Genomic DNA, 23237 nt, shown 5'->3' with positions numbered 1-23237 from the left:
ACATCTACCTATGAGAAAGATAAAGCAAGTGAAGACAATACCACACCTCAGTACTTAGAAGTTTTGTGATTACTCAGCGGCTTGGATCTTGCAAGTCCCCAACCGAGGAGCTTCCCTCACTCGGGAACTTAGGGGAGCACTGTTTGTACCATACTTGACCAATCCCGAAACTACTGAGCACCGGTCAACGTTATACCGTCAAGGATCCAGAAGAGCTTCCCTTCAATCAGGAGGCCAATCACAGCGCGACACGTGTCGACATCAGAAGCCAATCACAGCGCGACACGTGTCAACATCAGAAGCCAATCACAGCGCGACACATGTCAACATCAGAAGCCAATCACAACATGACACGTGTCAATGTCAGAACAAAACTAGAAACTCTCTTCTATAAATAGGGGTCATACTCCCACAATAATCTCTAATGTCATTTTGTACTAAACTATTCACTAGAACTCACTAAACCAGAGCTTGAACCTATGTATTTGTGTAAACCCTTCACAATTAATGAGAACTCCTCTACTCCGTGGACGTAGCCAATCTGGGTGAACCACGTACATCCTGTGTTTGCTTCTCTGTCTCTATTCATTTACGTACTTATCCTCATTAGTGACCGAAGCAACCAAGCGAAGGTCACAAAACCTGACACTTTCTGTTGTACCAAAGTCCTAGCTGATTTTGTGCATCAACAGCTTCCAAAGAAGATACCACATCTGCCTGAGGAACAGATAGGCTAAGTGAGAAGGATACAAGGAACCATGTGGAGACAATCATAACAAAACACGTGCCGATACATCCACTACTTTGTCAACAGCAAAAGTATCTCATATCATTAGGGTCAAACGTACTCTAGATTTGATAGACTTGTTTTGACCCTCAAATTCTTGAGTTGGCCTTATACTCAGGATGAAACCAGAAAACCCTCTAACCCAGTTCAAGAATAAGCATGTGGAAAGTTACTTCTTCAAAAGCAAAAGTATCTCATATCATCTCTTCTCTTTTTTCTTCTTTTTATCCTTCTTGCTGCCTACAAGATAGGGAGAATGAGAACAATCAGCCGAAACTCGAAATCAAACTTCTGATCTGGGACTGATTGCTTGGAACTCTGATTGCTTACCTTGTATGTCACATTTTTCGGCAAATCTCCTATCTCGGCGACTTGGAGGACTCCTACTACATGGTTTGCATCGCGCTTGACCAAGCTTGAAACTATAAGTAAGCTTCAAGTCAAATTGATACATTACCTTGTACATCTCCACCGGTTAAAGATACCACCCCTGGATGGAGGAAAAGTACTTCCAGAGAAGATGCCACATCTACCTATGAGATAGATAAGGCAAGTGAAGATGATACCACACTTCAGTACTTAGAAGTTTCGTGATTACTCAGTGGCTTGGATCTTGTAAGTCCCCAACCGAGGAGCTTACCTTACTCGGGAACTTAGGGGAGCACTGTTTGTACCATACTTGACCAATCCCGAAACTACTGAGCACCAGTCAACGTTATACCGTCAAGGACCCATAAGAGTTTCCCTCCAACCAGGAGGCCAATCATAGCGCGACACATGTCGATATCAGAAGCCAATCATAGCGCGACACGTGTCAACATAAGAAGCCAATCACAACACGACACGTGTCAATGTCAAAACAAAGCTAGAAACTCTCTTCTATAAAAGGAGATCATTCTCTCACAATATTTCCTAATGTCATTTGTACTAAATCATTCACTAGTACTCACTAAAGGAGAGCTTGAACCTATGTACTTGTGTAAACCCTTCACAATTAATGAGAACTCCTCTACTCCGTGGACGTAGTCAATCTGGGTGAACCACGTACATCTTGTGTTTGCTTCCCTGTCCCTATCCATTTACATACTTATCCACACTAGTGACCGAAGCAATCTAGCGAAGGTCACAAACTTAACACTTTATGTTGTACCAAAGTCCTCACTGATTTTGTACATCAACACATTTCTACTATTAAAACATGCTTTTAAAGCGGTCCACTCACCGTACACTAATGGTGCAAAGCTGTGAAAAAAGGAATAACAAAATCACCGTTAATAATTGCACATATTCACATAAAGGAGTACCTGTAGTCAAAATCTATTCAAACGATTGAATTTGGGAAAACAAACCTCAAAAACGGGTCCAGGACGTTGAAATTAGCCTAGGAGAGGTCCCGGACCAAACCCCGAAAAATCAGTCCTAAAAGTCAACGTTGACTGTTGATCGATCAAAGTCAAAGTCAACGCTGACTGTTGACCAAGTCAACGGTCAGAGTCAATGGTCAACTGGGTCAAATGGGTCAAAGGTCAGACTGGGCTTGGATTTGGGTTGGGCCGATTAGGTCCTAAGGGTTTAGGGGGATGGGCTCAAGCCCTTTAACAGAAAAAGGCACAAAGGGCCCTAATTAAATAAAATAAAAATTAAACAAAACCTAAATAGGTTTTGGGTTGGGTCAATGGGCCACAGGCCCTAAATGACACGGCCCGAAGGCCTTTGGGTCTTAACACAATTTAAATAAAATTAAAAAGGAAATAGGTTAGGGTTTTGGGCTGAGTTCACCAAGGGCCTAAGGCCCGAATGCCTTAGAAACAGCTCGAAAGGCCTAGTGCACCGGAGACGAACGTCGGAGCTTTCCCAGCTCTGACCGACTGCAAACAACAATCCTAGACTCCGATCTAGGTACCAAAATGAAGCATAAGACGAGAAGAGCAATTTTATACCTTCCTTTTACCGTAGAACGGTCGGAGGTGACCGGAAATTCCCTCGACACCTACAGCCTCGCCGGAGCTGGGTGTGTCTTCCCCTGACCCGAATTCGTTCTAAAACCTCGACAACAACGCAATATACCCAATTAAAACACATTCACACATGATTCTAGTACGAAATAGCAAGAACTCGAGGCTTACCTAACCGGAGAAATAGGAACTCTCACCGGAGTTCGTTCTTGGGTCTCGTCCTCGCAGCACGGGAAAGAGAGAGAGAGAGAGAGCTGATGGGGGATTGGTGATGGTTGTGCCTTCTTCGAGCACGAGCGTGCCTCTGCGTGTGAGTGTGTGTTATCTCGGTAAAGAGAGGGAGAGAGATGAGGGATTCGAGAGGGAGAGAAAAGAGGGACAGAAAGAAGAAGAAGATGAAGATGAAGTCACGGGGAAGGGTAGTGGATAGAGAGAGAAGTGTGAGGATGGTTGGGGTGTTGCCACGTGGCAGCTTAAGAATGAAAAGGATCTAACTATTTAGATCCTGATTGGTAATAAAATTTGGACTAAAATGATAGATTAATAACATTTTTTGGGATAATTACATAATTATATTTTTGTAAATGAGGGTGGGTGTAACACTAACCATACATGGAAAATAATTTACCGACAATTTAAATAAATGTTATTTGGTTGGGTGTAGTATAAATTTTTTTAATAATTGAAAAAATTAAATATAACTAGGTGTAGTGTAATTTTTTTTTATATAATTAGAACAAATTAATTTACCTACCTACTATTTGAAATGTTCATTTCTAATGATGTAAAATGTTCATTACCTAACTACAAATTAATTTCCAATAATTTACCTACAACAATTATACCATGGGTGTAATGTAATATCTTTCTTTACAATAATACAAAATATTGTATGTACCAACAACAAAACGTGCCTAACATAAGTACTTGTACATGGAAAATAATCTACCTATAACAATTAATATAGGTAAAATTGCTACAAAATATATCACGAAAAAAAAAACTACTTTTCTAGTTTGACATGGATACGGTTAATGCAAACACTTTTTACATTTTATTTCACTTTTTATACTACTTTTAATTTGGCATAAATTTAGGAATTTGGAAAAGGGACCATAAAGTATGAGTGGTGTTGATGCACAAAATCAGTGGGGACTTTGGTACAATAGAAAGTGTTAAGTTTGTGACCTTCGCTAGATTGCTCTGATCACTAGTGTGGATAAGTATGCAAATGGATAAAGACAGGGAAGCAAACACAAGATGTATGTGGTTCACAGAGATTGGCTACGTCCACAGAGTAAATGAGTTCTCATTAATTGTGAAGGGCTTACACAAGTACATAGGTTCAAGCTCTCCTTTAGTGATACTAGTGAATGATTTAGTACAAATAATATTAGGAAATATTGTGGGAGAATGATCTCATTTTATAGAAGAGAGTTTCTAGCTTTGTTCTGACATTGACATGTGTCGTGTTGTGATTGGCTTCTAATGTTGACACGTGTCGCGCTATGATTGGCTTCTGATGTCGACACGTGTCACGATGTGATTGGCCTCTTGGTTAGAAGGAAACTCTTATGGGTCATTGACGATATAACATTGAACGGTGCTCAGTAATTCCGAAATTGGTCAAGTATGGTGCAAACAATGCTCCCCTAAGTTCCCGAGTGAGGGAATCTCCTCGGTTGGGGACTTGCAAGATCCAAGCCGCTGAGTAATCACAAAACTTCTAAGTACCGAAGTGTGGTATCGTTTTCACTTGCCTTATCTGTCTCATAGGTAGATGTGGCATCTTCTCTGAAAGTACTTTTCCTCCATCAAAGGGTGGTATCTTTAACCTGTGGAGATGCACAAGGTAATGTATCAATTTCACTTGAAGCTTACTTTTAGTTTCAGGCTTGGTCAAGTGCGATACAAACCATGTAGTAAGAGTCCCCCAAGTCACCAAGCTAGGAGATCCACCAAAAGATGTGACAGACAAGGTAAGCAATCAGACTCCCAGCAATCAGTCCCAGATCAGAAGTTTGATTTTGAGTTCCAGTTGATTGTTCTCATTCTCCCTATCTTGCAGGCAGTGGGAAGGATAAAGAGAAGAAAAAATGAGAAGAGATGATATGAGATACTTTTGCTTTTGAATAAGTAACTTTCCACAAGTTTATTCTTGAACTGGGCTGGAAGGTTTTCTGGTTTCCTCCAGAATATAAGGTCAACTCAAGAATTTGAGGGTCAAAACAAGTCCATCAAATCAAGAGTGCGTTCAACCTTGATGATATAGGATACTTTTGCTATTGACAAAGTAATAGATGAATCGGCAGGTGTTCTGTGGCGCTTGTCTCCACATGCTTTCTTGTATCCTTCTCACTTGCCCTTATCTATTCCTCAGGCAGATGTGGTATCTTTTCTGGAAGCATAAGATGTTGAAGATGAATACTCGAGAGCAATGCCAGGTAAGTAATCAGGCAAGGAGTTCCAGGTAGTCAGTTCCTGACTGGAAGCTTGATTCCAAATGCTGACTGATTGCTCTCTTTCTCCTTGTCTTGCAGGTAAGAACAAGGCCAAAGGAAAAGACAGGGAAGCAAACACAAGATGTACGTGGTTCACCCAGATTGGCTACGTCCATGGAGTAGAGGAGTTCTCATTAATTGTGAAGGGCTTACACATGTACATAGGTTCAAGCTCTCCTTTAGTGAGTACTAGTGAATGATTTAGTACAAATGACATTAGGAAATAGTGTGGGAGAATGATCTCCTTTTATAGAGGAGAGTTTCTAGTTTTGTTCTGACATTGACACGTGTCGTGTTATGATTGGCTTCTGATGTTGACACGTGTCATGCTATGATTGGCTTCTGATGTCGACACGTATCACACTGTGATTGGCCTCCTGGTTTGAGGGAAACTCTTCTAGGTCATTGACGGTATAACGTTGACCGGTGCTTAGTAGTTTCGGGATTGGTTAAGTACGGTACAAACAAGTGACATGCGTGTAAATAAATTGTATTAATAAGTTAATAGTGTTCCCATATGTTTGTAAATTTTAAATTTGGACTTAAACTGGATATTTAAAGATAGATGGGTTTTTATTTAGAAATATTGAGTTGTAAAAGCCAAAATCTAAAGCACCTAACTACTAGAGAGTTTATAGTTAATTTGGTACACTACATATAATGACAAATCATATAATTTTGTTATGTGGTGCCTAAATTGTAGGAAGATGTTTAATCAAAATTTTAAAAGACATGGATGTTTAATCTCAAAATTTCAAAAGCTATGCATCTGTATCAAAATGCCCTCAACTCGGGATGATAGTCGACTGTGTTTCGTAGTCTTTTTTTTTTATTTTTTTTACAATTTTCTTCAATATGTTTATGGTATGAATATGTCGAGTTCTATCTATTTGCGTTCACTCTGTATTTTTTTTTTCTTTAAAAAGGACCAGCTAGTGATTCGCCATAGCAATCCACTATATCGGAAGCCGGGAAGACTCACAGAGGCATTTCAGCCTCTTCTTGGCCACCATCTTACGATTCACTAGTGTCAAGATTTAAACCCAGAACATGCCATGTGAAATACGGACCTGGAATTCATCCCTAGCTACTGAAGCACCCCATGGTGGTTGTTCAATCTGTATTTTTGGCATATGTCATTTTTGTGGCATTTGTCTTTTGTCGTGTTATATGTATTTGCTTTTCATTTAAATGTTTATTGAATTGATCAGTTGAATAACTTTTCGTCGAAATTTCAAGTTGTAATGTTTGAGAATGGTGATGTTTTTCTTTCAATAATATATTACTTATTTTAAATAAATAAATAAAATATTGTCACTTAATATTACAATCTAGTGATATTTTTTTTTTTCATTTGTAAATAAGGTCTTAGGTTTGACTTTCATAGATCAAGTTTGATACAAATATTATTATGGCTATGTGCACTCTCGTAAATAGACTCTCGTAGATCAAGTTAGCTTATTCCAAATCTCTCAGCCCATAATATAAATAATATCATTGTATTAAAGCAAGTAATAAAAAATGTTAAATCTAGAGAACAATCATGCATGATCAATTATAGAACAAGAGCAGTGGCATGCATGAGTGAGTTGAGACTATTGAGGGGAGTGTGGATGGTTAAAGGGACAGGTTGATGTACAATATTAGAACTCTTATTATGTGGTTTTACAAAAACAATCTCATGTTGTAATTTGTACAGAAACAGAACTATTGGGATACGAAAAGACGAAGATGCACTTCACTTAGTTATTCCTTTAATTGTTGAAATGATCAATTTTTCAATATATTGTCGATATTTAATCAATATGTCGTGAATGTTTAATCAATATGTTGTCAATATTAAATCATCGTCAACCATATTGGTTGAAATTCAATTTGTTCATAAAGTAAAAACATTATTAATTTTAGTCCGTAATTATTATAGGAATTTTGACAAATGTTAGGGTAATTATACTAAATTATCTAAACTACGAAGATGGAGATTTAAACTTGGATACAAAAGGTGGAGCGTACTACTATAGTCAACTTAACTAAACTCATGTCTCTAAATTTGAACGATTACAGTGTAACCTTACCTTAGATCTTATATGCTAACATTATGTTGTAACATGATTAGATGTTGTGTAAGTTAATGTCGATACTGTAATAGTACATCATCGGTATAACAATAGGCGTTTTTTTTGTTATTCAATCATGTGGAAGCACAAAAACCCACCTTAACAATGTAATAGAACGTCCACAATGTAACTACCAACCTTGTTAGAGCGGTAATAACGTCATATCTTGTCATTTACTTGAATTTTATCATGGAGCATTGGAGTGTTTGGACCATCATAGGGTATCTTTAATTGTACCGAGATCTTATTAGAGATCTTATTTTTTTAATGAGTACCGTAGAATCTAGTCGCCAAAAATATAACTTGAACACCTCCCCCCCCCCCCCCCCCCAAAAAAAAAATTTAGCCTTAAATTACTGTAGTACAATTATTCATCCATGAGATTTAAGTCATTTCAAAAACCACAAGAGAGGATCTTCAGCATCAACAACGCCAATTTTAATCTTTCCATAGAACGACATATTTACATTAATAAGTAAGAGATTTGTTTTAAGCCGCAAATAGTACGTTAGTCATAATAATTTGATATCAAGCTTGCTCTCTAATGAAAATCAAACCAAAAACCTCATACTTAAAATTAATGCTAAGCAGATTGGAAAGTCGACCATGAGAACTGCAGGGTACACACAATCCCCTACTAGTACTAATTGCACAAGCCGAATTAGAGCATCTCCAGTAGAGATGTCAAAACAAAATTGTCAAATGTAAATTTGAAGGGTTATTCAATTAGTATTTATAGGAGCCCCCACTCTTCAAAACAAATCAATCAAAATGAATTTTCATACTCGATGATTGGTGCATTACTAAGACCCGCACAACAAAACATTTAAAAAAGTAAAAGACATCATATTTTCTCACATGTAAAAACAGTAGCAAGCTTTGTATATACTAGCCGTAGCGTCTATTTTTCCTCGAGTAGTCTAACTTGTCGTTCAATTTCAACCTGAAGAAGCAAAGCTAGTTACTTATGACGCCATTTTCATCTGTATTTGCCGATGGACATGTACCAGAAACTCAACATAGGAGGGGCCATTCGGACTCTGGTCTTCCACCAAGCATGACAAAAACAATGCTCCTGCAACAAAAGATAATTACGATACTTAATCAAACCAAATTCATAAGCTTTCTTTAATTTATTGCCGTTCTGGTGAATCAGATATATTCTCACCTGACGGATCTCCTTTCCGACACAATTTTAACCTGCAAATAAACGAGACGAAGTGGAAATCATTGCCTTAGATGAAACCATCAAAAAGTGAATGCAAGGAACCAGTAACAGAACATAATATCATACCGAAGGTAGGAACATCTCTGGCGCCGTATTTCATTTACCACATCATTCAGCTTCTTCGATAACGGATTATCATACTGCTGCAGCACAAACTGGGGGAAAGAACTTACGAGTTAAATAATGATACGTTGCACAGCGAGAAAGTGTCCGAGATAATGAAGTTATTTAACTCATGCACCCTCATTTATCATCAAAATCTTGACAATCATATAAATATAATTAAAAACATGACCACAACCAAAACAATGATAGAGAATGAATTAAGCCTCAGTAAAAAAATTAATTAAGCACCCAGCCCCGTCATTCTAGTGAACTGAAACAGGATCCAAGAAATCCAGTTCAAATACTGAATGCCTGTGGCTTGAGGCCAAAAGTGTATTTTACAATTTATATCAGGCAGAAGATGAGTAACCAAAGTGATAAATGATGGGGCTACCTGAGTAGGAAGTTCATTAGCAGAGGAGATTCCAAACAGTTGCTGCAAAATTCCAGGATCCACCGAATTCCCAATATATATTAAACAGTCGTCACCATTTTCAAGAAGATAAATTCCCGCATCACTCACGTGTTCGCTGGAAAGTGGAATCACCGGAGGAAATGGAGATTCATCACCCTCCTGTCAATTAACAAATGCCACCGGTGATATAAAATGCATATCCCAAAGGGTTGAATAAGAAGCTAAATGACACACCTTTTTGGATTCGAGATCATGAATGGCCACCATTCTGGGGTACACCAGTGGAACTGCCAAAGGAACAGAAAGGGAAGAAACATGGTTGATCCAGAAGGACCGCTCATCTATTTTTCCATCACTTCGTAGCCCTGTACTTTTGATTAATGCTGAAAAAGGAACACAAGATAAATATATTAATATACGTACCAACTCTTCTAAGAAGCTGACTGATAATTCTGTGCAACATGTTTCCACAATGGAAGAGGAATGTTTTTCTTTAACATTCTATCAATCAGAACAGAAATTCGTTTCTGGGTGATAAGCAGTCCATTTCTGAGCTACATGGAGAAGTCTAGTGTTCCTGCTAAGGTTTGTCTTTTAGCTTGGATCATATCTCACAGTCCATGGGAATAAGCTCTTGAAAAAAAGTCAGGTTCTGGGCATCATTATGGGCTTCTGTGTCTCCAGCCTTTAGGGATGTTTCATTTTGTGTAAATTGATTAGAGACATTAGGTTGGGGAGCTGCTGTAGGGTAGTTTTAGAGTTTTGACTTGTATCAAATTATCATCGACCTCTTTTTCCCTAAGTTTTTATACTATGCTCAAAATATCAGAACAGAAGAAACCAACTACGAAAAAAAATAAAAACATCATAAATTCATATAAACTAGTAATGGATACATTAGTAAATAATAATATACCAAGGGTGTATAGAGGCAGGAGCTTCAGTGCCTCCGGAAGAATAAGCTGTCCAGATGATGATACAGTAGCACAAAATTTACGATACGACAGAAGACTACTGATGCACAGATTTGTAACTTGTTCCCGTACACGCAAGAGAGCACTTGAAGGAATTTCATTTGCCGCTGTACACAAATATTAAAAAAGGACTTACAGTTAGAATTCGTCCAAGGGAAATTAGACAGAATGTCACAAGAAACTGCAATCCTAAGAAATAATAAATTGGCAAGATGCAGCAAGTGATTGAAAAGGAACGTCAAGAAAGAGAATTTATATCATCATTTCAATATATCAGAGGTGAATGATGAAAGTGTTTTTAAAGACGGTGATTTCATATATAAATTCACAGATTTAAATACAGGGTTTAACTGAGGAAAACAAGCATTACATAATGGGAAAATGAGGATAACAAAAAGAAACAACAACGAAGAGCATACAATAGCACACCTTGCTTCATGAAACACGCAAATTGAGTGTCCAAATCAGCAGCACGAAACAGATTACTTAGCATACTTGTGCATGGCAGAGACAAAGTTGTAACTCGAATTCTCCGTTGGCCATACACAGTTGTGTATAAAAGGGCACACTGGATAATGCAAAATATCAAAATATATTAATAATGAAATATATAAATATGACTAAAAATTGAAATGAACATTCAGTTGCAGAGATGGGGCGAAGTCGTAAAATCAGTAGTGACAGATACAAGAAAAGCTCACAAGATAGTATATCAAAATTATTGCATTAGAAACCTTAGGCAGAAAGCAGAGAAATTAAAATTTACCTGGAAACCACATTCTGAGCCATCCTGTAATTTATCATCATGTTTTAAGGTCACCATAATAGTTTTATCAGAGTCAATCTGCAGATAGAAGCGACCAGTTATGATTTCAACAAACAGTATAAGAGGCAGTATCACTCTTTCCAAGGCAAAACGAAAACGGAAAAAGGAGATGGAGAGAGAGAGAGGGAGAACGAGGAGAACGAAACCCACAAAACAGAAAATTAGATAAACGGGCTATGATTAAGCAACAAGAACTAAATTTTTCAAATTGCAAAATCTTGATTTTACTGTCATTGTCGGTCAACGCAATCAAGGGGGTAGGGGAAAATTTACTTCCATGGAAGATAAATGATAAGTAAGAAACATAGTCAGATGTACTAGTAATCAGGGATATTCAAGGATATGTACAAACCCCAGGTACGTCAACATCCGTAGGGATACGTTTGCAAAAGCTCCCATGGTACTCTTGAACTTGAATACCCTGCAAATGGTGAAAGCAAACTTATCTTACTATAATAATTAATTTAGAAAGTAAAAAAAAAATTCACAATCATTGTATAAAACAGAGAATGAGGCTCAAGAACTTGCCTGGCTGCATCGTACACGCATCACCCCCTCAAAACCTTGAGGTCTTGTGACATTCCATCTAAGATCATTGTAGAGCTTCGCAGGATCAGAGACAGCTGAGAAGGGGTAATAATAGTAAACCTGGGAGAGATTGAGGAAAACAGAATGTTAATACAAGGAAAAGAAGGTAACACAAATAGTTACTTCTATATGTGGAAATGATCCATAGTTACGAGTGGCAGATGCTTCTCAAATCTGATTTCACAGATTGATTTGAGATGGTGGATATGTGGATAAAGAAAAAAAAAACAAAAAGATGAATAAACTAGAAAAGTCAATTAGAGAAAACCCTAGACAAATCATAACAGAGAAATTTGATGCCCGAAGTATGGGTGGGGATAGAAGCAAATTCATTGTACCTGCCCTCCAGTTGTTCTTGGGATGACAGAGATTGAAGCAATGTCTATGTATGACTGGGTAGTGATAAATAAGTCGACACACACCTGGAACATTTCATGAAAAAAGAAAAATAGTTCAAATAATCACGAATTTGTCAATTACCACTATAAATCTAAGTCAGTATAGAATTCACACCAACATGTTAACTGATCGATCGTCTAGGGGGAAAAAATTAGTCAAAGGCTTACCTGAAATTCAGCCAATTCAATTGCCATTGCCTTTAAAGTTTTGTCTGCTGGTTGGAGTAATTTATGGGCCTCCTGAAATGCAGTTAAACAAAGAAAACATAATGCCAAGACTACAAGACGATCAATTGAACAGACTACTCAACAGATGTAAAGGGATGACAGTTATGGCCACATAGCATATGCAAATTGACTCTCCAAAGTTGGATGATATCACAGTTACAAAGACCCAATATGTCAATTTATTTTGTATTAACAATCCCAAGTCTATCTACACAGCCACCTAATTCGACAAATCTTCAAGTGGGCCAGAAATTCGAGAAAAGCTCTTTCAAAAGGTACGTAATTCATCTTAACTGAACATATGTAATTGAAAAGCAAGATCTTATAAGCAGGAACAGGGTCCAGAGAAAGTGAGGCCTAAGGCAAAAATATACATGAGGGCTTCCTAGTTTGATATGTTGACATAAATTACAAAAAATAAGTTGTTTCTTATTCTTCTCATCTTTTGTGATACAGTTTTAATAATTAAATTTCCAATTTAGATTATTGTAACATATGTTTTCAAAATGAGAGATAATGAAGCAAGAGTTTTGTTGTTCTTTGTCCAACATTAAACAATAAAGCAAAAGACCACCACTTTTTTTTTTGGCCTACAAATCCATTTTTTATTTCCTTCCAACCATTGTTGTTACTTTTCCACTCTTTAGAGTGGCCTTTGCCTTACAGCTTTATAGGAGCGTTTCAAATTTCACCAAAGAAATAACTCAGTTGAAAAGGAAAAGACCAGTAAGGTCTTCGATGGGAACGGACCATTTGGTTATTGGGACTTTCACAACGACAAGTTCCCATATAATTTCATGTTTGTGGCCTCAATCAAGGGTGTAAAGGGCTATTTGCTTAATAGCACTGCTATAAAGCACACAGATGGCATACAAGAACACATATAAAAGGTATTACCTTCTCAGCTGAAGATATATTAGCCCTTCCTTCAGCCTCTCTAGCAGAGAGGGCTCCAATTCCAGTTGAGGCCAGCACTGCAGACACATAAATCATTAGTATACTCTGAGATGCCAATAAACCATGTATAGAAAGGAGATGTCGAATGTAATAAATATGCATACAAATTCTTTTGGAAAATTGGTCTATAGAAGTATACAGGACCAATAATGATACCGGTGTAAACATCTCTGAACCATTTATATGTAATTCAAGTTGACTGATAGCAAGAATTGAATACTTTAGACATGACTACAAGGTAATGGTGAGAATTTAAAAATTCAGAATTCTAAACAGAGGGAAAACCATGATAACTGGAAACATCAGCAACTTTGAAATATTTGTTCTAGGTCGAGTTTTTTTCAGACTAGATAGGTTGTTTATCTAATTATCTTTGGACAATAAGAAAAGGTAATGTTAATGGCTGAAACAACACACAACAGATAAGCATTTCCAAATATTCTTCTTATAAAACTACTTATGTTCAATTCTCCACTCTCTTAAGACGTGCACCCCAAGCGTGTTGTTTTTCTTTCTTTGCTTGCAATGATATATAAACGTGTTTAAAGGAGGGGAGGGGGGAACATAAGGGAGCACATTAAGTAGATATGGGGTACAAGCTTGCCTGACTGAAACACCAAAAGTTTCCCTCCGGTACTCTTCATTGCCAAGAAAGCAGCCTAGGCAAGGAGGAAAAAAAAATGAGATAATGAATTACCCGCAATGAATTTACATATCAATCGTTTATAAAATAAAAATGTGCAAATCATATTTTAATGATTTTGTTGCTAGCCGCAACAGCAACAAATGGTCGTACCCAGTGCACAAGGCTCCCGCTTTACGCAGGGTCTGGGAGAGGTGAATGTCGGCTAGCCTTACCCCCAACAAATAAGAAGAGAAATACGTATCAACTAAATATACTCAATGAGATTGGATACAAAGTGCTCCTCACAGTAAAGCAAGTCTAAATCCAAAGATAGGGCTTAATTACTGGGCTGGTTGACCAACCGCAATACTGTTAGATGTTTTGATCATCTATACATTATTTTCATATATATATAAGTTCAGATATTATTGACAATTAGATCTATTTAAATTATAATACAATTCTATTATAAACAATTAAAAACATAAAGTACAAATACTATTATACAACTATGTTATAGGTTTGATAAATTTTAAAGTGGTAGCTAGAAGAGAAAAGCTGAGGGTTTGACTGTCTAGATGGAATGCAGGATGTAGATTAATGCCATAGCTCTAGTGTTCAAATACCACCAGAAACGAGGTTTATCATTTTCAACGCTAAGGGCTGGTTTAACAGCTCAAATAATGGGTTAACTCCACATTTTGGTTTGTCAACTAGTCAGCAGTCAAAGTGGGTTTGACTGAAATCAATCCCGACATGTTCAGACAGTAAGTAAAACCCAGTTGGCAGCCAAATAAGGCAGACATGATACACAAATATTGAGGCATGTCCACAGCCAAAAGGAGGAAAAATAAGAAAGTTGATCAGCATATTGGCAAGAACAAAACTCTGATCCAATCAGCTTTCAGGTGTAGGCAAGCATCTACAACAACAACAAAGCCTTATCCCATTAAGTGGGGGTCGGAAAATGAAATTATTCCAACAACAACAAAACTTTCGGGTGTATGCAAGCATCTACACATATAGGTTTTTCAATTTCTTGTATTTAATAAAATTATTCCAAAAATTTCTTAAACTTAACATGTCAGAGAATGACTTTAGCCCACCATTTTAATTCTTAAATGTTCTTTGCCTTAAGTTATTCAACTACCATTAAAGAACATAAGCATCAATTATCTTATTGCCCTTCTGATTATACTCTGCTCCGGACAAAAGAACCTAGACAGAATAGATGAACAAAAATGACATGCACAAGCATAACCAACTCATAGGAGTTATGACCTCCCGATATTCTGTATTTGGAAATGGAATACCAAACCACAAACACCACAAATATTTCAGTAAATAACAGTGTCAGGCTATACACATACCTTGATTGCTGCACCAAAGGCTGATTCAGCAGTTTTACTATTTTGAAACATGGTGGGAATACTTTCCAACAATTGCTCCAAATGTTGACGGCACTAAGAATCCATAAAAGAAAGTATTAATAAGAATCCGAATTTGATAATAAGATGACAGACTGACTTGTGAATGATTGTTGTTAAATCAATACTAGTACGCAATACATTTCATGAAGGGAAAAGTAGCAGCTACTGACCTCTGAGAGCTGAACAACCACATCAGTCTCCAGAGGAGTGTAAACATCTTGCACATCAGGAACAATAAGCATCAAAGGCTGAAAAGAAATATTGGACCTCGGTGAGAAACCATATCAAATAATTGTTTGGTAGAATAGAAGCCAAAGCCAAAAAAAAAAAGTTACTGGTTAAGAGAAGAAACTAGCTGCAAATTTGCTTGTCAGAAATGAAAAATTACCACAAATATTTGCTAATCAGAATAGAAGCCAAAACCATAAATACTACTGGTTCTATATATCACCGACGAAAAAGAATTCACACAATATTCATAAATGCAAAGACAACTATGCTCTTCAACTTTAATAATGAAGTTTTTTATTTCGGGAAAAAGAGAACTCATATTGACCTGCTGCAGTGCACGTTTCAAATTGTAAAAATGGATTGTTGCATCAAATGTTGCAACTCCCACCATTGTCCGAGGACCTTCCTGAAATAATAAATACATCAATACGTGAGTCAATTAAATTCTAACTGTCGTCGTCTCATTTAAATGTATGGCTAATGACTACAGGCTTTGGGAAAATGAACCGAGCAAATATGCATGCATACACATTCTCCTAAAAAAGGAAAAATATATACATACAAACGCACACGGTCACATACATAGAAACATATCTTGTTAAAACCAGGGCAGATCATAAGGAATGAAATATAGAAAAATAAAAATGTGCATACAAATGAGTACATAAGATAATTAACTCTTTCGACAAAACAAAAAAACAACCAAAAAAAAAAAAGCAAATGAACCCTAGCTAATATTTATTCACCATTAGAATTCTTGCCTTTTCCTTGATCTAATGAGATTGGTTTTCGAGATAATGCAGTACATTTACAACTCCAAGCTACATTTATCAATTTCATCTTTTATTCAACCAACCAAACCAAAGGGATTGAATGGGCCTCAAAGAAAATAACACTACAGTTAGCAAGGATTTAAGTTTTCCATCAGATTCAACGACGTTTTATCTGCTCAAGTTGTCCATCTATCACACACAAAAAAATAACAAAACTCTATTAAAAGAGGAGGGGGGCTAAAAAGGCAACTGCAAACGAAGTTCATTAGATTTATGTCTAAGCATAGCATTATGAACAATAAATGCTGAGAAACAGAACCGTCTGGACAATGTAACATTATGGACAGCACAATCACATTTTGTATAACAAAATAGGAACATTATGCATACAGACAAAATAACTCACAGGAAGGTCAGCAATAACTTGACTGATTGCACTGCAAGCTGCAGCAGTTGCACCAGTTTGAATGGCATTCATGGACACATCAATGAGAAAGAAGTACACAGCTGGCATGGGATCACGCACCTGAATTATAAAAGCCAAATAATAAAAATGAAATGATCAAGAGAAGACAGAAAAAAGATTTGTAAGTCTGGTGAACTATGCAAAATTAGTTCAGTTATAACTGCATCTCATAATCAACAAACCATGTATTCTTTTGAAGCAACAAATTCAACTGTTCCTCTACATAGCTCAGGCCTTTCATCAGCATCTCTACGTCTACCATCTGGACCAAGATTGCAGTGGTAGTCACGGGGAGTCTCATCAGTAAATCCTGCAGAAGAAATGTCATGCGTTGTAAGGTCACCTCTCTTGCATAAATAGAAACAGTGCATACTACACCCTTATCCAGAGTCCAAAGTAGAGACCTTAAAGATGCCAAGAGTAAAAATAGAATAGTAAACAACATACTCTCGATAAGGATTTAAACTTAACTAATGACCTTCTAAAATATTTGAAAAGATTGCTTAAGAAACTGAAATGTTGTCTCAGCACGTTTATGATATAGATAAAAGTTCAATAACCTTTCCAAGCCAAACAAAACAGTGCACACCTAGAAACAAACACAAAAAAAAAAAAAAGGAAAAAAAGAACATAGACATTGCTTTGAATAAGTTTCAGGACCGCAAATTCGTCCTGTTGCATAAACTGACAGATAACACAAACAACACAATACAGACAGAAATCTTCCTTACCACACAGGTTACAAATGAATTTCCTGCCCTGGTCAATGAACTTCATGAAAGGATTTATGTAGCCTTTGCAACGAGAGCATCGAACAGGACCACTTTCACCAAAATCCACAACCTATAACAAAATTATTCAGAAATAACATAGTAGTTCGATTAAAATGCTGATTGTTTAATTATTCAGAATTCAGTCATTTCCGAATCTTTTGTAACATTATTCATAGGGAAGCATCGTGAAAGTGTTGTGTGTTATCTTCTCTCTTCTTCTTTTTCTTCCAGGTAGAAAGAAATCACTTTTTGAAGTGAAGTTGGTGTTCTGGCTCTTTGAGAGCTCCCATTAAAGTGGTTGGTGTCCTGGCTGGTGGCTCAGGGGAAGGTGAAAACTTGTGATACGGTTCAAAGGAGACTGATGATCTGTTTATCCCCTCATCAGTGCATTTTGTGCAAGGAAGATTATGAATTGGTGGGTCAAACCGTCCTCCAAGGCCCTGTGATGATGGGTCTTTGGTTGAAGCTCTTTAAGAAGTCTGATATAAGCTGGTAATTCCAAGGGGCTGCTTCTCTTTTCTATGCAAGGCTAAAAAGGCTAAAGTTGTGTGGGGATAGATGGTTTTTGCTATATGCTCTGGGTGGTCGTGTTGAAAAGAAATTGAAAGGTATTTGAAGATTATGTTGGATCAGAGGTTGAGGACAGTTAAGGGACAAAATTCAGTTTTGGATGCTCTCTGGACTTCGGTCTCCACAGAGTTTAAACACACTTCTTTCTCAAGTATTGGGCTAGACTGGCAGGGTGGGGTGATTAAGTTCTGCTTGGGAGTTACATGTTTTTATTAGGCTTTTATTAGTTTTTTATTTCTTCTCTCTTCCCAGTGGCCTTCTTGGTCACTTATGTATTATTGTATAATTTCATTAAAATGGTCTCTTTCTCAAAATTTATATATATCTGCAAGGAACAGTAATGTTATAAACACATTACTTGGATTGGTTCTTCATCTGGATGAGGAAGGGCAAATGGTTCAACCAACAAAGCTAAGGGCATCCCTGATGTTGTCAAAAGATCAGCCGTGCATGGTATCTGGTAAATTGACAAAACATGATAACATTACTAGACTTTTATTAGAAAAGAAAACAACAAATCAAAACTGCTCCATTGAAATTGAGATATAAAAAAAATGTTTAATTACAGTAATAAGCACTCAATCCATGAAAGTTAGACCCCAACCTGATTGATGGTACACCTCATGTAACGTGGACTGCAATTCCCATTGTCTCTGACAATATAATCACTTGTAGCAGGCTTCAACATAATAAAAGCAATCAAAAGGATGTAAATGATAGACAATATCTAGCTTTTCACCATGCTTAACTGCACTTTGCAGCATGAATATGAGCAATGACAATTAAAGTGAAATTACACATGTAGAAAGAGTAGAGAGTAGGGAAGTCAAAAAGTATCAAGAAATATAGCTAAAGCAACTATTGAAATCATTTTTTTCCTCTTGAAATTTATGGATGAATAAATACCGGAGGTGGATTTGCCTGATTGCCCTGACGAGTTTCATGGATGAGCACCGACGAACCTGGTACAGGCCGAGGAATTTGATTCGGATCTATCTTCGATGACCCAGTAAAAGGAGATCCAGTTTGACCAACGGCAGGTGAGATAGTAGCCATGGACTGATTTGGTAGTGGTGGGGGTGGCATTCCAAACATTCTGGGTGACTGAACAGAACCAGTAAATTGGTAAGGTGGAGCCACCTAATTCAAGTCAGTATGTTTCAGAAACCAAATCTAAGTAGCAACCAAACGAATTCATGCTTTCATCCTGTTTCCCTCTATCAGAACACTATCATCTACCACTTTGCATAAGTGTAGGTGGAAACAAAAGAAATTGAAATCTAATAATTTAAATGACAAAGAAGAAGAAAAATAGTATTCAAGGTTATACGTTGCAACTCGTGATATTATGCTTAAATATGTGAAATCATGTATGAGAATAAATATTATAGGAAATAACTAACATTGATGCTTATAAGAATCAGCTCAAAAGGATTGTGATTATACTATTGTATTAAAGATGCTGCAGCAAAAACCTTGAAAGCATCCACTAGAAAGCGTGTTCTTCACTTAAACAGAGGGCGGATATTTTTTATTATACGTGAACTGAAGCAGGAAAAAATCTATCTGGTTCCAGTTAACTTATATTAGATTGTGTTGTCTTGCATAGAAACAAGTTTCAATCACTACATATAACAAATAGTAGTTGCCAGTACACCTGGGTAGTTTTTCCGTTTGATATACACCTTAGCTTTTTACATCACATGCCCACTTTGGATTATCTTAGTTGACTCAATAATATGAAATTTGGTATTATCCATAATACTCCAAAAACAATACAAGTCACTAACCTGCCCTTGTTGCATTGGCCATGTCTGTGAGCCATAGGGAGAAACCGGAGGTGCCTGCATGCTTGGTGGTGCCGCTGAAAATGGTGGTGCTGCTGAAAATGGTGGTGCCTGCTGAACAGGACCTGGTGAAGCACTAACTGCTGGAGTGCCTAGCATAGAGTGCATGGTTGGCATTCGAGGAGGACCTGTTGCCCTTGCCACTGTTGGTGGATGTCCAAAAGGTGGTTGAGGTGCATTTCCACTTGGAGGGAAACGAGGCCCACCCGACATAGCTCCAGAACCAAACACCGGTGGCCCATTACTCATCAATCTACCTGGTGCAGTCGTAGGAGGCATGCTCTGACCGCTACCCAAAGGAAAAGAACCAGGACCTGGGCGAGGACCTGATGCTGGTGGCGGTACTGAAACTGGACCGCTCGGTAAACCTGACGTATGAAAGGGACCAGGTGGTGGCCCAGAAGCTGGAGCTACCCCACCCACAAGGGGAAACGACCCAGGAGGCGGTCTAGACACAAAAGACGAAGGCTGGCCAACAGGAGGCCCAGTTGACCTTGCTGGGGTGGTGGCAGGGGATAATGTTGGTTGTAGGGATCCTGATCGAGGTGCCGCGGGTCTTGCAAGCGCAGCGGGGGAAGGGCCAGGCCGCGGAAAAGGGGGAGGTGCAACAGGAGCCCCAGCAGGAGGGACTGACGAATGAAAAGGCGGTGCTTGGCCAATAGGGGATGGTCTAGAGGCAGAATTAGGCATGGAAGGCTGCCTATTAAGATTCAAATTCTGCATATTTCCAGCTAACGAATCGGGATCCCTCTGAGCATTGTTAGGACTGTAATTAGGGGGTGGTGGGGCGTTAGTGTTACTATTATTGGGCCTAGGTGCCCCTGTGGGACGCACAAGAGCCGCCATTGATCACTGGAAGTCTGAAATCAAAAACCCAGATCACTTTTTCTTCAGAAAAATTCTTAATTTTATCAAATTCAACAACCCAAAATCCAAATCGACAACAGCAAAAACAAAATTCAATTTAACCAAAATTCAGAAACTCATAATTCAAATCAAAGTCGCACAGTTCGTCAGATTTACCTTCCCACCCGCGATCGAGATCCCACCAGAGGGTTCGCGAGATAGGTCACTGGAACGACCGAACCGGCTGCCGTCGCCGATCAGATCGTCAACTGCAAGCAAAACGAAACGAGTCGAACCCTGCTTCACAGCCCAATTGTTCGCCTACCCAACGGTTCAATTTTCCATGTCAGTGGCCAGTGATGATACTCGTAAGTTGCAGGCAGGTAGTGAAAGTCGTGATTTGGGTAATGTTTGTTCTCGTGATGGAGAAACGGAAGAGTGGAGAGAGAGAGAGAGAGAGAGAGAGAGAGAGAGAGGGGGGGGGGGGGGAGGGGGGGGGAAGAGACTTTGCGAGAATTGGCAAAAATGATAACAATCAAGGGTATCTTTGCAAATATTCATTAGTTATGGTTATTTCTGAATCCTATTTTGGCTTCAGTTCGTTTCGGGGATTTGTGTTTGTTCGTTTCCTTATACCCGCCAAAAACAGAAGTATATCTATATGTACTGTTGTTAAACAGTAATTATCAAAATCGTTTAGGCATGTCTTTTAGTCCCGTGATATACAGTTGGTGTTGGCTCTAATGAATAGAGCCCATTGAAGGATGGGAAGATCAAGATATTAGGCATGCAATTCACCAAGTAGTTCAGATCGCTGGCGGATCCATTAAGGGGCAAGGGGGGTCAGCTGACCCTCGAACTTCGATGAACGTCTATAGATATCTTAGGTGCTGACCCTCCGAACTTCGATAAATGTCTATGGATACTTTGAGTGTTGCCCTTTTGAAGATTAGAGTTGGCTTCATACTTGCCCTCCAGGCCTACCAAAACCTGATGAATGTCCATGAATACCTTGAATGATGCCCCTTGCATACATTAACATTTATGTAATATGCATTTTCAAATGACTTTAGGCCTACCGAAACTCGATAAAATGGCAATATGCATGTTATTTTTGGTATAAAAAAATTTGCGCATTGCGCGCGCTATTCTTACTGACCCCCCTAATATTATTTCTTGGATTCGTCACTTCAGATGACAGAATGCCACCACAAGAACGAAAGAAATTGTCATTAACGACCACTCATAATCCTAAATTGTCTACCGACAACAAAAGACGAGCTCAGAACTTAAAGAACTTTTTTATCGCTTGAGTCAGTTGGAAAACCTAATAACTTTCTAGCACGAAGCTGCAAAGACAGGTTTGTCCAAACGTCAACTCCCAGCCACGTGTTAGACACCAAAGAAGTCTATGAAGAGACGCAAAAGCACTTAGACTTAGCGCTCAGCTAAAGTATTGGATAATGGAGGAATAGCTTGTAAGTCATGTTGGAACTAAATTCGCGCACCGCCGTGAAGGGTGTAGATGCACAAACTTGAGTAACCTGTAAAAGAACACACAACCGTAAGTAGTCCAAGAATGGGGTATGCCGGTCAAAAGTTCTATGATGGTTAAGTTAGTAAACAGTATTATGAGACTCGAGTAGTCGGCAAGAGAACAAGTGAGTGTTAATTGTGCTACCAAAGATGAATACTAAAATGGTGTATTTATACTAGTCAAAGTATAGCCATATTAAACTGGGAGAATCTCATATGATACCTAGGAAGTAGATATTGCATTCTCTTAGGATTATGATTACTTGTGGCACACGCCAATCCTTAGATTTTAAATACTCCAAGAATATAAGAAACCTATTGATTCTTTGTTGGATTAGGTTTCCAGACTTTGCCTATTACTGTAGAGAAGGATGATGGTGGCTTCGCTGCTCCGTTTGTACAACTTCACTGAGAAGTTGTTGAGTTCATAACCGAACTTCTGAAGTATTCGTATTTTGATTCGTCTTACTTAAGCTCTGAAAAATATTGGTCCCACAATTTCCATTAACTATGAATCTAAAAATGACTTGTTCACCTTAAGGATGGATAATTATTAAAAAAACATGCCTTTTGGAGTAAACTGGAATACATACAGTTTCAAATCTTCTGTCACATGGCTATTCAACCTTATGAATGCTGCAAAACAATCAAGATGTTCTGGATTTGGGCGTGTTGTCTTGATAATCGTTCAATATCAAAATGCTGAAGATGTTTTATTTGCGTGTGCACGGAGAACGAAGGATTGTCCATTGCTTTCTAATTAACTCTAGCTGTCAAATTTGTTGATCTTGAGGTGAGACAATCTGAATCCCCTGGTGAGATGATTATGAAATATCTTCAGCTATCATTATTTGCCTTTTTCAAAAAATTTTTATTCTTTTGCTCAAGAAAGTTCAGAGTTTTTCCTTCTCTTTTCACATGAAGTTCCTAACGCCTGATGCTGCAACCACCTGTGCACCCACCATACAACTCGAAATTGCCAAACATTAAGGGACCAGATTGAAAAACTCATCGACCAGGGGCATTGCTGAGAATTCACCATGGGCCATTCGTCAAAGATG

At 38.1% G+C, this 23237-nt stretch overlaps 1 protein-coding gene across 2 annotated transcripts; it reads right to left on the bottom strand.

Annotated features, from left to right (window-relative positions):
• Positions 1–8055: 8055 nt before the first annotated feature.
• On the bottom strand, positions 8056–21246 carry LOC103448180 (protein transport protein SEC24 C-like). Of its 2 annotated transcripts, none has more exons than XM_029091860.2 (25): positions 20818–21246; positions 19738–20654; positions 18854–19051; positions 18552–18626; positions 18306–18404; positions 17336–17447; positions 16787–16914; positions 16545–16664; positions 15691–15771; positions 15305–15382; positions 15075–15167; positions 13684–13738; positions 13020–13096; positions 12063–12134; positions 11835–11918; positions 11437–11556; positions 11261–11329; positions 10849–10926; positions 10512–10650; positions 10025–10189; positions 9343–9491; positions 9088–9267; positions 8655–8743; positions 8529–8560; positions 8056–8435 (listed from the first exon to the last, which is right to left on the bottom strand). In XM_029091860.2, exons 2-25 carry the CDS (start codon positions 20638–20640, stop codon positions 8326–8328), a joined length of 3306 nt encoding a protein of 1101 aa, XP_028947693.1. In that variant the 5' UTR covers positions 20641–20654; positions 20818–21246; the 3' UTR covers positions 8056–8325. The 2 variants fall into 2 exon arrangements, with proteins under 2 accessions (XP_028947693.1, XP_028947689.1); XM_029091856.2 differs by having other exon boundaries at positions 18854–19087; positions 20818–21179.
• Positions 21247–23237: the final 1991 nt, after the last annotated feature.

This window comes from Malus domestica, chromosome 02 (genome assembly GCF_042453785.1).
Source record: "Malus domestica chromosome 02, GDT2T_hap1".
In the NCBI taxonomy this organism is placed as follows: Eukaryota; Viridiplantae; Streptophyta; class Magnoliopsida; order Rosales; family Rosaceae; genus Malus; species Malus domestica.
This window is presented reverse-complemented; position numbering and strand designations above follow the sequence as displayed.